This window comes from Microcebus murinus, chromosome 19 (genome assembly GCF_040939455.1).
Source record: "Microcebus murinus isolate Inina chromosome 19, M.murinus_Inina_mat1.0, whole genome shotgun sequence".
NCBI classification, from domain to species: domain Eukaryota; kingdom Metazoa; phylum Chordata; class Mammalia; order Primates; family Cheirogaleidae; genus Microcebus; species Microcebus murinus.
The window spans coordinates 24,159,004-24,171,447 of record NC_134122.1 but is presented as its reverse complement, the minus strand read 5'-3'; the positions used below and the strand labels follow the sequence as shown (position 1 = coordinate 24,171,447).

Sequence of the window (12,444 nt, the reverse complement as noted above, 5' to 3'; positions counted from 1 at the left end):
TTATAGCACAAATATACCTGTTACAAGAAGAAAAATGGTAAAGAAACAAAGCCAAAAAAAAAAAAAAAAAGTAAAACCTTGGTATGCTCAAAATGATGATTTATAGTATAATTTGTCTTTGGACCTTTTATAGAAAAATCAACATCTGCATTTTAACAGATACGTTTAAAAAATGAATAGAAGTAGTTTGCTAATCTTCACAGGCTTATTTTAGGGTATAACTATAATCTCTCACATTCTATATTCTGACAGCCAGCATGTAGTATTCCACACTCAGGTTCACCTGAGAACTTCATGGTCATATTATTTCTTCATGTGCCTTTCACCATTACTTGAACAATTTCTAACAAAAACTGAATTTGTGAACCAAACACTGAATCAGCATTGAATCTGAACTACTGATTGCTCATACGTGGGTAGTACTTTCCCTCCCACACTAAATGGTTACAAAGTTGCTGAAGTAAACACTGGCAAGAAGAAAAATGCTTCTAATTATCCTGGGCATTTAGTTATGCAGAACTCACACTCTATGGTTTCTGCCACTTGAAACCAAAAGCATATTGATTTCTGGAAGTGTTTTAAAATTCTCGTGTAAATTTAAGCTATTTTCCATTTCACTTTGGGTAATCGTAATGGAAATTTGACAAGTGGGTTCCAAGTGTGCTGGAATTTCAGGCCATAGCTCCTGTGATAGAACCAACCTTTCCCTCTCACCCCCTAGAAAGTTCACTTGGCTGAAACTGTATTAGAGCTTTGCTGCTCCATTTGTAAGTTAATATGCCCCATTTAAAAATGCCTTGCGCAGAAAAGGTCGCGGAGGCACTGTTAATAACATCAATTAAATGGGATTGGCAGACAAGATAATGGGGGATGGTGGATGAAGTGGGAATATGAAAAGTCAGGGAAGTTGGAAAGTTTATATTAAGTCATCCCTGCATGACCAAGATGCTAGTAACTTGGAAAGAGCCAGAGTTGACAAACCATACGTTTTAAATATACTTCAGTAATAAATGGCATTGCAAAGAAAAATGAGGGGTGTGGCCCAGTGCACGGGAGGTTCAGACTGCTTCAGGTATCAACACCACACTGTGTGGAGCTCCAGGAGGGAAGAACTGCTTATCTTCCTTAAGGAGTTTTCTTAAAGGAAACGCATTTGAGGCCCAAAACTTGTGCTCTGGAGGAATGAGCTGCTCCCGGTGTCTGGATCAAAGAGCTTTCCCATCGTTCAGTTGCTGCTGCTGTCCCAACACGGGTGGCCTGTGTGCCTTCCCTCTGCTCGCCCCCGGCAAACGCTGCATCATTTTTATAGGTTCTCCTTGAGGACTGTCTAGCAAGCCCCACACCCACCTAATGCTAGTGTGAGCCACACCATCTTCCCAGCATCCCCAAATCTTCTCAAGAGGAGCTCAGTCCCAGGGCCTTATTAAAGTCAGGATAAATCACATCTCGTTTCTCCTGATGCATCAAGCTTGCCACTTGGCCGAAGGGAGAAGAAAAATTAGGCTGGTTGGACTGACGCTTTATCCTTCCCCAGGCTGAGTATTTCCTGCCTTATGCATGATCTCCTGACACGCTGTGGAATTATGTTTCTATACATTCCAATAATTTCCCAAATTAGGCTGACAAATAATTAATTTTATGAGTTATTCTTTTTCCCTTTAACATACAGGCATTTTAATTATTCCCCTTTCAGCTTCAAGGACCTACTCAGGCATCTAGGCTGTCTTGGCAATCAGCGCTAATGGTCGTGGGACCCTTCAAGCACACTAAGTGGGGCTCCCAGCGGCAAAGCAGCGCTGCTCAGCTGCCGCCCCACAGCCCCGCTGAGCCTGGGCCCAGGCTGTGCCCCGGGGATCTGGTGGGAAGGCTGCGCCCGGAAGAGCTGCGGGGCTGCAGTTTCTGCCGCTCCCAGCACAGAGGATGATGAAGTGCCGTCCGCCAGGCAGACTGTAACACACTTTTACATCCAGCCTCTGCCTGCTCAGCAGGGTTCGCTTCAGAAAGTGAGGCAGAAGCTGCTCCAGTATCCATCCCCCTTCTTTCTTAACAACGGACAGAAATGTGTTCCGCCAAAAGGCCACATTTCCAGCTGCTCCTGCACATGAATTGTAAGCAGAACTCAGCAGGAAACGGACTTTTAAGAAAGCTTCTTAAAGGTGGCAACACTTGGCCGGAAGGCACAATGCTGAGCCTTCTTCCTTCTTCCCTTCTAAGTGGGGACATGATAGCTGGCAATGCAGCAGCCGGCCTGTGACAATGAGGCAAATGCTAGACGGCAAAGCAAAAAGACAGAAGGATCCTGATTCTCTGATGACCCTGGAGCTGCCACTACAACTGCACACCTCCCGCTGCCTGCTCTTCTGACGTGAGAAAAATAAAAACACACTTCCATTTTGTTTAAGCTACTGTTACCCTGGGTCCACTTCTAGCTGCCAGACACCATTCCTTACCCATGCAGACAGCGGCAAACTCTGATGTGCACCCCCTCGTGGATCACGGTAAGCCCCTCCTTAGGGACGGCCCTACCTCCAGCGTGTTCCTCTGGAGCTTGGCTGGGGAATCTTTGAAGTGTGCTTGGGACCACTGATCTGCAGGCCGTGAGGGGTCACACGCATGGGTGAGGCTGATTTCTCTCTTTCTTAATCTTGTTTCACGAGCGTCAGTCTTACCTCCTGGGCTGGATGGTAGGTCCCCATGTCGAAGATGCATCAGGCATCTTCTCTACCCCGGTGCTAGCACCCCATCCCACAAGTCTGAGCACACAATAGATATATGTGTCAATTCCTGAATGTCTGTGCTTAATTTTACTCTTATCAGGGACATTGACCCCTAGTCTCTTTCTGTATAATGGCCACTATAGAAACATTCAAATACTGTAGTGGATACTAGTTGTTATCATAGTAGAAAATGAATACAGATAACCAAGCAACACTGCTGATATCTGTGCAATCTCATTTCCAAAGACTTTCCAAGTGTATTGTCTCATTTTCTCTTCACAGAGCCCTTAGTTAGGCAGACGTAAATGCCACAATTTTACAGATGAAAACATTGAGGGGCTCCAAAAGGCTAACTGTGCTTCCTGAAGGCACCATAGTAGTAAACGCAGAGATTCAGGCCTGGATGAACTCCTAGGAAGAGGCTCTTTCTGAGGGTCGTGTGGATACAGATTTGTGCTTCCATCAGTATCTCCTAAAAATACTCACGGTCCCTTTCTGTTGTCACTTTTCTTCCTAATGTGTTACCTCCTGGTCAGACCCCTTTTTATCCAGCTCCCAAATCCTCCCTTCCTGATTCCAGCTAACCCTGCCCCCTCCTCCTTCCCCTCCCGCATTCATCCCAACTTGGTGCTCTGACATCCTTTCTTATCTCTGTCCTATCTTGGGTGAGGACGTGGATTTAAGGACAGAATTGACATGCTTGCTGACTGGGAGGTTTTTGAACACACAGCGTGACCACACCCAAGGCATTGGTGCTGTGGGCCAGCACCCTGCCCAGGCCATGGGCCCCTCCTGATGCCAGCCGAGTACCTGAGCCCAGCTTTGTGTCAGTGCCACAGCCAAGTCCAAGGGACAGTGTCCCAAGCTCTGGTCAATAAGTGTTGTCAACTCCTTGCATCTGTCCCAGGGCTCAAGAATGTCCCTCAAATAAAGTAGGGTCAGAGTGGGTGGTGTTTCCTGGGCAAGTCTCAGAGGCTGTTACAAGCCTGAGAAATTCTGTCCAGTGGCGCAGGATTGGTTAGGGTCTCGATGAAGAGCATTAAGTGACCTTCTGAACCCCAGCAAGCTCAGAGGAGATGTCCCTCGGGGCACTGACAATCTCACAGGGCACATGGGAAGTCTGAAACACACAGAGAGGAAGACCGAGACCCTCAAAGGGAGAACAGATCCACCTGTGACTCCTGAGCACACACTGAGGAAGCTCCTGGGCTCAGTAGGGGGACAGAAGACAGCCATGACGTATGTACAAGGGCGTCCTCAAGAGTGTGGAAACACAGGACACATGGAGATGTAGATTATGACCATGTCCATGGTGGAGGTGGCTCCTGGAACCTCTGAGGGCCTCTGTGTGCCAACACCAGACATCAAGCGCCCGGGCAAGAGAAAGGTAACTCAGCTACAAAAGCAGAGCTGCAGACGGAAGACTGCATGGGCAGCATTATCCACAAACATTAGCTCATTAATAGTAAAAAAAAGAAGCAGAAATGATAAACCACATTTCTGACAAAAAGTGAATCGAAGTCAAATTCTCCTTCATATGAAGAAAAAGAAAATTTGTTCATGGAACGAAAGTATAATTCAATAATTTCTCCACCCGGAAGATTGCTCGCATACAGAGCCCACGCATCGGGCCACCATGTCCTGCAGAACCCTGGACCCCAGTCCCGAGTCTGGGCAGCCAGCCCATCACCAGCCAAGCCAGAATCTCCTCTCAAGTCCCATCGATGCCAGAGGCTCTGGTGTCACTCAGAGCACTGTTGTCTTGACTCAGGAGACTGGACATCATTAGTGCTAGTTCTGCCATTTGTTGGCCGTGCGATTTCAGACCAACCAAATTCAAGCTAGCGAATGTTCAGTTTCCTTATAAGTGACTGAAAATCACATCTGCCCTATTCCATTCTATAAACTGTAAGCAGTTTGAGAAAGGGTCTGGACTCCAGTCCTGTTGTACAGGAGGCTCTGGGAGAGCTTGAGGAGCTAACCCGAGTCTGTTCACAGCATTGTTGCAATGCTCAGCCGAGGTAACCCTGTCAACTGTTTGGAAAATGGTAATTACCCCTACCCTTCCTGCTACCACCCATCAGAGCCAGGGTTCAACTCTTAGAGGATCGCTGCTGCCTTCCCATTGTCTTGCACAGCCGCCCAGAGATTCCACTTCCTAATGCAGCATTTGGATCACGTCACTCATGGCTCTTAAACCTTTAATGGCTCCCCAGTGCCAACTGAATAGCAGCCAAACTCTAACGCCTTGAAGCCCTTCTCAATTAGGTCGAGATCTGCTATCCTCCGGCCTACGCAGAGCTCAAATGCATCAGTAATAAAATGAAACAGTCACGGTTAATAGTAATAGGGGATTATTAATAGCAATAGTCATTTTAAGTGTTTCTAAGTTTATTGTTATTTTATTAAATAGACTAATTAAAGCAAACATTAATTGTCCAGGTTTTCAGCTGTTTTTCTTTTCAAATGAGTAATCAAGAATTACTTGCAGATGGACAGGTCCTTCCTGGCTGTCCTACATTTTAAATATTTCTGCTAGTCACTGTGCAAGCAGAACCGACTGCACTTAATTTATAAAGGAGGATTTATGGACTTACAGATGACAACAGACAGCCAATCAATAAGGGATGATAATAACAGCATGTAATATCAAGGAACATTAGGTCTCAGGCATGATTTGGGGAGAGAAGTGGGCAGTTAGAAACCTTATCATTTGAAAAAGGTCAAGGCCTGGTAGCAATAAAAATGCCTAAGCAAATAAAATCACACCTGTGAATCAGGAGAGGGTATAAATCGCCGAGTGAAAAAGGATTTTAGACTTTGTGGAAAAATTACTTCCCTGGGCAAGGATTTGGGCTCCTGCAGGACAAACGAGGCTACATCAAGAGAGGGTCTATTTATTGCTGCTGAGAGCAGTGACAATGAAATGCAGACGTGGACATGGTACCCGGGGCCCAGCTCCTCCTGGGTTTGAGACTTGAATCCTCCAGAAAGCAGTGGAGGAATCAGATGCTGCAGAAAGCTTTAAACAACAGCCTGGGTCTTAGCACATATATTTAAGACCCACTGGCCTTATGACATTCTGTCTGGTCATTTCTGGGGGGCAGGGGTAGGGAGAGTTTTTATTGATCTAGTAAATTGTTTACTTGTGTGACTGAAAAAGACAAACAAAAGCACCAGTTATAAATTCCATTACCAATAATCACATTATATCATTAAAAACAAAATTATAAATAATCATTCTCTTTGAAAAACACAGTAAGTATCACATAGAACTGCACAACCAGCTTTACTGCAAAACATATAATTATTTCACTTAGAAAAATTCAATTCTACACTTTGCAAGAATAGGTGTACTAGTTAAAGGATGTGTTGAGATGCTTCCTGCCCTTACTAGCTGAAGAAAGCAGCTGGAATACTATTATTTGTTTCCCTTATACGGTATTGCTTTAGTTTAGGGAGAGATGGAGAGATTAAATTAAACGTGGTGGATTTTCTTCTGAATGCTCTCTAGAGGACTGCATCCTCTATTTTTAGTTCTACCACACTCCAATCAAACCTTGCAAACTCTGTTCCCCAACAAAGACTCCACAACCTCATGGATTAGGAGAGCACGCTTACCTCCTTGTAAGGTATACTCAGTCACTGCCCTGCTAAAGACGCCCAGGCCAGCCCCGTTGTAAGCTGCCACCTGTATTTCATACTGTGTCCAGATAATCAGGTCTGTCACCAGGCAGTAGTTCACTTCCGGGCTGGTGATATTCCTTTGCTGATACTCTCCAGGTAGGCCGGCCAGGCGGTACCTGCACCAGAAAGGAAGCCCGAGACAGAAGAGAATTAACTGGAACAAGGAATTGGGTTTACCTGTCATTACCTGTCATTACCGGTCATTCTGCATGGTTAGGGGAAAATGGAAGTACATAAACAAGAGCATAGCTGAGAGGTCAGCTCCAGATAACATTTTCTAATTCAATGATTTAAAAAAGTATAATCTAATCTCACAGTGATTATAAGCTCTGGGCAAAATAGAACTGACATTTCAACTACGATACAGTTAAGAAAAAATTATAGCTTTTTAAGTGTGACTTGTCTAGGAAATACAGTGACTTAGTACCAAAAAATCCAGATATGATTTCCACTGGGGAATTGCTATAAATCAGTTTGAGAAATACTTTCCTATCATGACTCTGAAACGTGGGGAGAAATAGAGAAGCAGGCAGCACGTGGCCTCTTGGTCTCCATGGCCGGAGCGCCTGGTGCTGTTTCCATTTAGGAATTACAGATTTGTCCAAATATATCCCAGAACTAGGATAAGCGGCTTTGAAAAGGTGTTAAAACTTCTAAAATATTAGTCCAATGCTAAGTATGACAAACTGCTTTTTAGGGGACCTCTCTGAGTGCTTGGGTAGCATGCTCTTTAGTGTACTAAAGGCAGAAATTTAAAGTTGTGTTTATTAAAAAGGTGACATACACAACTCTGGACTTAGAAAATGTATAAATTGGGAAATTGCTATTTGTACTATGAAAGAGCTTTTATAGTACTATTTTGATTAGCAAATGTTTTTCCATAATTCAGTTTATAGAAGTTAATGCACTGAACTGACTCAGTTAATTTACTGAGCTTTTCTGATCAGTATCCCTGGGTAAGGCCAGGGACACAGACAGTAAGAGCAATTGCCTAGTCATCCTGCAGCTTCCCAAAGCAAATTTCTATCCCAGCCATGGTCTTGTCTCAGAAAAATGTGGCTTTGTATGCTAAGTGGAAAGGGGGAAGATTGACAGGGATCCAAAGCCAGAGTGGCAGCACCGGATCCCTTAACTTTTCACTGCGTGTCAAGACCTTCCAGTTCCTCCACTGGCATTATCAAAAAAAGCAAAACCCCAGAAACTCAGGCCCCTAACTATAAAACAACTTTCCAAAGAGAATGATGGCTGCAAATGCAGTAAGGAAATAGAGAAATGGCAGTAAAAGGTTCTTCACAAAACGCAGGATTTTCTGAGAGTCTTCCTTGGGCTCCTCTTGTTACAGGCCATTTGCACTTGGTACGGCCTGTTTGATGGGAGACACAAATGATCAGGGGAGGACAGCACTTGAATACCAAGAAGGCCCAGGCCTCCCCCTGCCTCTTGCCTGAAAGGAGCAAGCGGTCCCTCCACTTGCCCAGTGGGTGGCACAGGGGAAGGAGAGCATTATTCTGTGATTGGCAAAAATGAAAGTTCCCAGAACCCATTTCTGCTTCATATTCTGCCAACTTCTGATTCCTACTAAATGGGCATTCCTTCATAGACTACCGGCACCAGGCAAGCACAAGTGCAAACCTCAGTGGTATTCACTTCCCTTATATAGTATAATGGCTCTGAAGGCAACAGGCCACAGGGAGATGGCTTGGCATGGATTAACCCCTGTAATAGGTATTTCCATTTAAATTCAACATCTACAAAAGATAAACTTTTAAAATAAATGGCACTGAGATAATTAGCCATTTGGAAAAAGGTAAAAGTTGGCTCTATACCCACACCATATGACAGAGTCACCGGGCATGTGAATGCTACCAAGGACCCTCTATAATCAATATGGTGTGATAAGCACGGCCTCTTAAGGAGGGCCATCACTACACAATACACCTTCCAGGGGAAAGCAAAGGAATTAGCATCAGAAGGTTCAGGTTGAGGTCCCTGCTCAGTCATTTATGAGCTGGAGGGTTTCAGGCAAATTTTAAATTTCTCTGAGGCTTGGTTTCTACCTCTCTAAAATGGAAATTATAATAGCATTTCATACAGTTGTTACAAGAACCAAATGAAACAATGGATGTGAAAGAGATGTGAAAGTATGAAGAACCCCCCCCCTTTTTTTTTTTGCGGAAAACACCACTCTTCTACTAAGAAGTATGTAAGAGACAACTCTGAGTTGTAAGAAACTAAGCCTGCATGAGCCACCCATCTTCTCCCAGGCCACTCTTTATAACATATTGAAAAACAAACTGCAGAATTCACATCTTAAAAATAGGCTGTGCTCCCTTCCAGAACAGGCATGTTGGCCATTCTGACCAGAGAGGCTCAGGGTGCTTTTGTAATATTCAAAGGATGTCCAAGAAGGTCACAATTAATAATGGAAGTGCAAGGCATTCTCCTCTTTCTGGTAGGATATGTTGCCCAGGAGACAGTCTCTGCCAGAACAAGATGATTTTTTACATGGAAACAAACAGGAGAATGTTTTTAAAGGACATAACCCCTATGCTCCTCTCCAAGAAACACCCTGCCTATTATTATAAATATTTTACTACTGCACACGCATCCTAACTACTTCTTATGGCCAGAGCCACGGGAGTGATTTATTTCCACTTGCTCTTGCATGCATTGTGCCTTGGATCTGACACAGAGACTGTGCCCTGGAGGATACACAGTTGCAAACAGAGAGCTGATTTGCAGACCGGAGGATTATTCGGAAATGTTTCCAAGCAAATTCATTTTGGCATGGGTCTTTAATTTCTGAAAACTTTGATATTCACAGGCCTAGGGTGGTGCACCCTCAAATTAGGGCTTTCTTGATTTAAGCCCCTACAAATACAGATGTCCTCATCTCTAGCACTCAACTCTCTGACTCCATCATGGAAAATCCTTTTAACAGTAGTAATCCCACTAAATAGAGAAATGTGCAGTCCCTGATGTGGCCTCATAACATCAGAGAGATTTTATTATTAAACTCTGTGCCCCGAGCCTGGTTCTGTGGGATGACTTTTACAGTCCTTACTTGACAGCTTCAGCCTGAGGAAACTTTTCCTCCAAGCGCTGAGAAGAGGCAGAGGCGGCTGGGAAGGCGAGCGTGTGCGGGCTGGCTGGAGAGGCAGCCAATTATTCTCATTAGTTGAAGGGTGCAGAAGAAGGGCAAGGGGCCAGTGAGGGGTTGCAGCCTCCGCCGTCAGGCAGAAGGAAGCGCTGGGCTGTCTTCCGTAGGGGAGGCAGCATGGGCAGTTATGGCACTGCCCCACCCAAGGGGGCAGACTGAGTATCCTCCTCTCCTTCTTTGAAATGGGGAAGGATGGCTGGGGCAAGAGACAGAAGGGCCACGACTACTGATTCTAGCCCTTTGTGGACCGGGATGGCCCATTCAACCCATATCAGGCAGGTGACATCTGGCTTATACTCAGAGGAGAGTCTATACACCTGAGGAAAACCTGGGGGCACAGCAGTGAATTGGTTTTGCCAGGCAAATATCACATATACACACACAGAAACATGTATTAACTGATGAACGGTGATTATACACATCTTTCTGGGAATAAGTTGTCCTTCATATAAAAAGATAATGGAGTTAAAGAAGCAACACTGTCACAGTTTCTTACATTCATCTAAGGTATTAAATTTATCCACTTACGACCTTTGTTAACCAAATATTTACTGGTCAACACACTCAGAAGAGCTCAGGGCAGGCATTTGGAGGGAGGGAATGACAGATACCTACAGTTCTTGTCCCAGTAATGCTTGATAAAATTAACAAATACATCCATAGCACAGTGCAGTCTATGAGAAGAGATTTAATAATTATCCTTTAATACTGCTTTACTTTTTCTTTTTACTTACGACAATAAACCACTGCAATTACCACTTTGAATGCCATTTTTAAATTAGCAGTGGTTTTGGCAAAGGAGATTTCGTCTTAAGAACACAGCCAGTTCTGACATAGTTCTCTCCACAGTTTTGGAACCGAACCATCCCTTACAAGGCAGAGATAGCAAACTGGCCACCCTTCTGGCCTGCGGATGTGTACGTCTGGCTTGCTCTACGTTTCACAACATACTGGTTTCATTTCCAACATCTAAAAATTGTGTGGTTGCATGTAAAAAGCTAGATTTTTAGATTTCCTGCAAATACTAGAAGATTTGACAATACTTAACAACATATCAGCATCATGCAAATTAGGTAATTAAATCAAATTAATTATTATTAATTTTAAATTATTATATTTGATAATACACCCCTGGTGAAAACTTAAATGGAATTAAAGAACCTATAATAGATAGCATATCTTCCTCCCAACCCATAATAAACTCCCTTCTCATGCCAAAGTGCAACCACTGGCACCAGTTTTGTGTGCGTGATTTCAGCTGGATGCGCACAGCATGTCTGCAAGGCTGCTACGTCAGCTGCCTCCACCACCCCCAGAGTCCCACCCTCGGCCCCAGTCCCTGATTGCTGTTTGGCTCCTGCAGACATATGAGTTTGCAACCTTGGCGAAACAGATACTTGACTCTTTACAATGACAGTGTAGAAACAGTCAGTCACAGGCCACTTGCCTGAGGATGTATCCGCGTAGCACCCCGTTGTGCTCTGTCTCCGGGGGTGGCTGCCACTGCACCATGATGGACTGATTGGTACGGCCACTGGCCACTATATTTTTCGGGGGTGCACTGGGTGGTTCTTCGGGTAACATCAACCTAAAAATAAGAGATGGGTAGGAGAGAGACGAGTTCCAGAAACAAAGGTTGCCCATTTGCATTCTCTATCTTGCTGCATCTTGAGTCTGACTATTTATGAATATCAAAATCAGGTGACAAAAAAAGCAAAATACACAGCCTATCAAACTGAAAGAACATGTGTGAAATAGATATAACAAATCAGCATAATAGAAAATCAGTTAAGCAAGCAACAAGGCAGCCATAGGAGGTGACTTTGTTCTGTCTGAATACCCCACAGGCCCCATCTCTTTAAACAGATTACAAGCCTGAGACCATCAGCTCATAGGCCCACAGTCTGAGATTCCTTCCAAACTGTTTTATTAATTCTTTCAATATTTCTCGTATCAAACTCCCGCATTTTGAAAAAAGTCACTTACAGCTCAGCTATGCTAAAACTCAAGCCCATTGAAAGCTCAGGGTGGTTGGGGAGGGTGTGCTGAAATCTGATGAAGCCATTTTCCCATGTCACATTTGAATGGCCCTTAGAAGCAGCCCTCCCGGGGACAGGTGAGCGTGAAGACTACTCAGGAACGCAACACCTTTGAGGAAACACTGGGGCCATTCAGCTTCAGTGGCATCAGCTTCCACCCTGCTGGCAGTCAGGGTAAATAAAGGACATGGACAACATGTAAGTCCTTAATTTCCTTGATACGAGGGCTGTGCTATCAGGAACGATTTATGTAGGCACAGCCAGAGCACCACAGGAGAAATCCAAGAAACCTGCCTTATAGCAATTAAGAAAAACCCAGCTAACCTAACATATGATGACTGTGCCTTCCCTCTCTGTGACGGTCTTTTCTGCTCATGTTTCTGCCAATATCCCTAAGGGATGCAAGTTGGTTATTTTCAAACCCAAGCTGTTTCTTGTGCCCACACGGAGGGACGGGCACTCACGCACCTGCTCGTCTCTGTGCTGTACTGGCCCTTGCCCACTTGATTCACTGCGCACACCCTGAATTGATAGGTGCGAGCCGGAGTCAGGCCACTCACAGTGACGCCTGTCATCTCAGGGCCAACGTTTGACAGATGCACTTTCCATGGTGAGTCTAAAAGAATGAGCGAAACAAGTTCAAACTCACATAAGTGCATGTCTGAATAATAAGTGAATGCAAATACATTCCCATAAATTAGCTCATTTACTTACCAAGGCAGCTCTAGGAGAGGGAGTGGTTATTCCCATTTAATGGCTATGGAAACTGAGGCTCACAGTCTCATGGCCAGTAACTAGTGAGGTTGACATGAAACTTGGGGTTTTTCATCCTAGATCTAGT

At 44.5% G+C, this 12,444-nt stretch overlaps 1 protein-coding gene across 1 annotated transcript in view; it reads right to left on the bottom strand.

Annotated features, from left to right (window-relative positions):
• Positions 1-12,444, bottom strand: part of SDK1 (sidekick cell adhesion molecule 1) — a 905,178-nt gene that overhangs the window by 187,358 nt on the left and 705,376 nt on the right. The window contains exons 15-17 of the mRNA XM_020281544.2: positions 12,072-12,219; positions 11,012-11,152; positions 6,339-6,520 (exon numbers count right to left, since the gene is read on the bottom strand). Coding sequence (XP_020137133.2) covers positions 6,339-6,520; positions 11,012-11,152; positions 12,072-12,219 — 471 coding nt within the window. The remainder of the gene's footprint in view (positions 1-6,338; positions 6,521-11,011; positions 11,153-12,071; positions 12,220-12,444) is intronic.